This window comes from Centroberyx affinis, unplaced genomic scaffold (genome assembly GCF_046629955.1).
Source record: "Centroberyx affinis isolate AG114_WGS23_722 - 3 ecotype Tasmania unplaced genomic scaffold, CSIRO-AGI_Caff_v1 ptg004771l_1, whole genome shotgun sequence".
Classification (NCBI taxonomy): Eukaryota; Metazoa; Chordata; class Actinopteri; order Beryciformes; family Berycidae; genus Centroberyx; species Centroberyx affinis.
Window position 1 is genome coordinate 10767 of NW_027282315.1, and position 4549 is coordinate 15315.

Consider the following 4549-nt stretch of genomic DNA (forward strand, 5'->3'; position numbering starts at 1 on the left):
CCCAGAGTCTAATCGTCGTCAGACCGATAGACAATGGGATCCGAGATTGGGCCAAGTTAAGACTAAGACCGGAGAAAATCGAGTTCTATTCAAGACCAAAATAGACAATAAATGCTGTTCATGTTTTTCCAAATGTAAAAATAATGATTAAGGAGTTTCTTAAGGATGATCAGAGGTGTCGATCTATCTGCAGGAGCTTCAACATCCAACGAATCAATGCATAAGAATTGACTAACCAAGAAGTTTGAGGACCATTACTGTACATACACAACAACACAGAAAAAAGTTTTAGATAGGCAGGAAAAAGTCAAGTCAACACTGAAGAACGGCTGAGGCCAAAACAAGTCCAAGACGTCGGAAAGTGTTTGAGTCCGGACTCGAGTCCTACAGCTTCTACTCTCTCTAGTCCTACTGTCGGTCCTGATGTAGCCTTCGTCTCTACAGTATCAGACACTTGATAATAAGACACAGTCCCAGGAACATGATGACGCACAGACAGGAGAAATGGAGGGAGAGGATGAGCAGGATGTCTCCCAGCAGGCCGTTGTCCCTGGGGTGAGGCAGAGGGGGGGCGGGCGGGGGCGGAGCCTGGGGCATCTCGCAGTAAACCCCCGTCCAGCCCTGGTAGCACTGGCAGGTGAACTTGTGCTTCATGTCCAAGATGTCGTGGTTGTTGAGATGGCCGCTGACGTGGAACCTGGGGCCCTTGGGCGCCGGGTTGCGGTGGATGTGGAAGAACCGCGGGTTCAGGTGGAGGTGGGCGCCCGAGTCGAGGCTCTTCCGGACGCACTTGCCGTTCTTCTTGCACAGAGCTTTGCTGCACAGCTTGGCGGCGGAGGTGACGTTGATGACGTAATGTCCCAGAGGGCCGTCGATGTACTTCTTCACGGCCAGGCAGTTCCTCTGGAGAGACAAGAGACAAACGTACACTGTAATAAGTGTAATAAACCTCAGTCTTAAACTAAAATCTGTCATTGGTGTGAGATAACTTCACTTGTTTCCAAGAAGTGACAATATCTTAATACCAGTGGAGTAATCTGCCTTATTTCAAGAAACTGTAATTTGTTTCAAGAACATCCTTGAAGTGAAACTGCACTGGAAACAAGTGACATTATCTCCCTCCAGAATCACCAACATTGCAGCTCCATGCCTGTTCTGCGACAGCAGCGATAAACTGTCACAGATACGTGGCAAATACACTTTGTTCCTGATTTACTGCTGTGCCAGCTGTAAACAGGATGTAAAGGAATCCACAATCACCACATCGTCTTTTTCAACAGAACTCAACCACTGCCACATGTAAATCAGGTCCTTCAGGCTCCTGATATAAAATGTTAGTTGGTTAGAAGAGATTCACTATTTTGGGAAACACTACCAGCTGGAGGAGAGAGAATTATGACATCTTCTGATAACTTCCACAGTCAATCATCATGATATGTAGGTCTGTTTTATGCAACATGACATTGTGTGAATTTTATTGCTGACCACTGACATTTATTGTTTGTTATGATCTGTGGCTTGCTTTACATAATGTACAGTATAATGTACAGAGTGTTGTGACACACTCAGCCTTCAGTGTAAGGCAGCGTAAGAAACTACATTTTTTTCAGAGGACATTTTTTGCTCCCTTGATCAGATTTTTAGAGGCATTTTGGTCATTTTCAGAGGGAATTTTATTGAAGTATGAAATAATACATTTGTATTGCATGTTGGCAAATAAACACTTTTGCCGCTGCTGGAAACTGGCAGCAGCTTCCAGAAGCCTCTCTGTCCCATCAGTCCATCTTCACCTCCTGTTGAGGTTTTTACCATGTGGTTGTGTTAGTTTTTGTTGTAGTGGTTTGTGTCGTGCCGACAGTTTCTACTGCTGCCGACAGGTTCTACTGCTTCAGGCTGCCAACTCGCTTGTTTTCTGATTAAAAACCAGAACGCACTGGAAAGAATCACCTGGTCATCAGCTCCCATAAATCACCTACAGAAGCCCACAAGGGACAGTCGCCACATTTACACGTTAGTGTCTGAATTTTGACAACTCAGCAACTAAAATGTGAACAGGGTGAAATGCAAAAATGTGCATGTGTCCAAATTATCAGGGGCATTTTTTGGCCCTGCATTTTTATTTTATGAACTTTCAAGAGCATTTCTGCCCCGAGGCCTGCTGATTTTCTTCCTTTTTTTAAGATTTTTTTTTTGCTTTATTGTGCAGTTCAGCGTCGAGAGAGACAGGAAAGGGAGAGAGAGGGGGATGACATGCAGCACCCAGGACACTGTGTTTACATGGTACACACCTTAGACCGCTGATCCACCCATGACACTCCCCGACTTCTGATCCTGGTGTAATTCACACCATCTGTAACTTACCAGGTGGGTTCCTCCCATCACTGATGTTTGGTTGAATTAGACCAATGACACTTCCAGAAGGATCAGCTACACTGACACAGCACATCCACTTAGGTTTATAAACAGCCCACAATGGCACACCCAGTAATTTCAGGCCCAACAACATGAGCAACATAACACACAGTAAGCATCCAGACCCCTTCGTGTTCGGTGTTTCCTGTACCTGTGAGCGAGCGTACTCCGATGATCCCCAGAGGACGACGCCCGCCGCCCCCAACGCGGCGCTCTCCCCGATGGTGTGAACCAGGTCGCTCTGCGGGACGAACACAACACAACCAAACACGACTCAGGTTCAGCCCCATGGTGCCAAAACATCTGAACTCTGAATGTTATTATTAAAAACATATTAAAAACAGAAAAAATTGGAAATTAAGTAAGTCTGACTGTTATCTTTTTGAGGGTAACAATTTACAATAAGGGTCACTAAGTTAAGGGTTAGTTAATGCTTAATAAGCATTAACTAACCCTTAATTAACAGTTAACTAATGTGTCTGGTAATCATTTACTAATGGTGTTCATTAGTTAACATTAGTAGTTAACTGTTAATTAAGAGTTAGTTAACACTTATTAAGCATTAACTAACCCTTAACTTAGTGACCCTTATTGTAAAGTGTTACCTTTTTGAGTGTAGGAAATTTTTCTTCTTTAACAGCTTGATGACCTCTGACCTTAAGTACCTGCTCCCATGCCTAATCCAAACTGGCCTATGATCTAACAGTAACAGTACAGTAACTGTAAAGCAATGAAAGATCAGGTGACCAGATTAGTCCAATGACAGCATCCATTCCCTGTAAGATTAAAGGTCCCATTATATAGGGATGGGACCTCTACTCAATTACCTTCAAATTTACCTACCATGGCTTTAAAACTGTGGAAAACTATAAAACTTACCTCTGAAAGAACCACAAAGGTGTATGCGTAGAAAGGTCTGGAGTAGACGAACACGGGTAAGGTGAAGTCCGTACGAGCGATGGACGCGATCCTCATGGCTTCCTTCACGCGATAGTGGACGAACTTCACCGTGTTGGCTGAAGATTTGAGCTCATAGTCGAGGTAGATGGACGGGAACAGGGCCGTGCTTTCCCTCCAGAGCCACATCAGATGGTCGTTGCGGACGTGCTCCACGTTGGGGCATTCCCCGGTGTAGCGCTGCGGGTGCTGCTTGTAGCCGTAGTTGTAGCAGTCCGGGAACAGGTAAAACCCCCACAGCCCGTCCGGCCGTCGGCCCTCGGCCAAGGCCAAGGTGGAGTTCATGAAGGCCTGCCCGGCTCTCTCGAAACTCTCCTTCGCTTCTTTCTCCACCTTGCTCTCCGGCCAGCTGGGGTGAAGCTTCCGGATCTGTTCCTTGGACCGGTTGCGGTAGATGTCCTTGGAGCCCCAGTTGCGGACCCACTGCGGCCTCCAGTTCTCCCAGTCGATGACGCCCAGGCCGCGGAAGTCCTTGTGGGGGATCAGCTTGTCGATATCGGCCCGGGCTTTGCTCAGGTGCTTGGAGAGACTCTGGTTCTGCGGCAGCCCGCCGTTGATGGGAACCCCGGAGCTGGAGTAGTAGGGGTAGTATCCCAGGTGGCTGTGGTAGAAGATTGTGACGTTCGGCCCGCTGAGGGTTTCGTTGAGGTTCGCCACGATGTCGAAAACGCTGAGGTCCAGGTCCACCTTGAAGCGGAGGCGGCAGGACTCGGTGGGGGCGTTCCAGATGACGACGAAGGGCCGGTGAGGGATCAGAGGGGCCCGGGCCTGCTTCGTCTGCTCGCCCCGAACTTCCACCTTTACTCCGACACCGAACCACAAGGCCAGCACCAGGAGACGGGGCCCAGTCGGCGCCATGGCCCCCGAGTCCTCATGGAGCAATTAGTGGTCCTAGAAGAACAGGAGAGAGATGACATGTTTGGAGAGAAAATAAACACATTATGAGCCTCAGTGAGCAGAGATAATCGGCCCAGCTGGTGAGAGCCGGTCACTGAACTGAACTGCTCCAGATCCCACAATACAACACAATGCTGCTCTGTTCTCAGAGGCAGAAGGCTTGTGATGAAACGGATGCCGGTTCAAATCCCGAAACAGTCTCAATTATTCCCTCCACCAGTAGCAGACTGGTTGTACTGGGCAGCTCCCAGTGCGAATGTGAGTTCAGCAAACTGTCTTTGAT

At 47.8% G+C, this 4549-nt stretch overlaps 1 protein-coding gene across 1 annotated transcript; it reads right to left on the reverse strand.

The window, feature by feature from the left end:
* Window positions 1-438: 438 nt before the first annotated feature.
* hyal6 (hyaluronoglucosaminidase 6) lies at window positions 439-4227 on the reverse strand. Its single transcript, XM_071545100.1, has 3 exons — window positions 3292-4227; window positions 2564-2653; window positions 439-903 (listed from the first exon to the last, which is right to left on the reverse strand). Exons 1-3 carry the CDS (start codon window positions 4225-4227, stop codon window positions 439-441), a joined length of 1491 nt encoding a protein of 496 aa, XP_071401201.1.
* Window positions 4228-4549: the final 322 nt, after the last annotated feature.

Bases quoted from the DNA above. Each gene is read 5' to 3' on its own strand.
- hyal6 (XM_071545100.1), bottom strand. From the start codon at position 4,227: ATGGCGCCGACTGGGCCCCGTCTCCTGGTGCTGGCCTTGTGGTTCGGT. The intron at 2,654-3,291 runs GTAAGTTTTATA...TTCGTCCCGCAG, and splicing joins CCTTTGTGGTTCTTTCAGAG to AGCGACCTGGTTCACACCAT. The intron at 904-2,563 runs GTACAGGAAACA...TTGTCTCTCCAG, and splicing joins CGGAGTACGCTCGCTCACAG to AGGAACTGCCTGGCCGTGAA.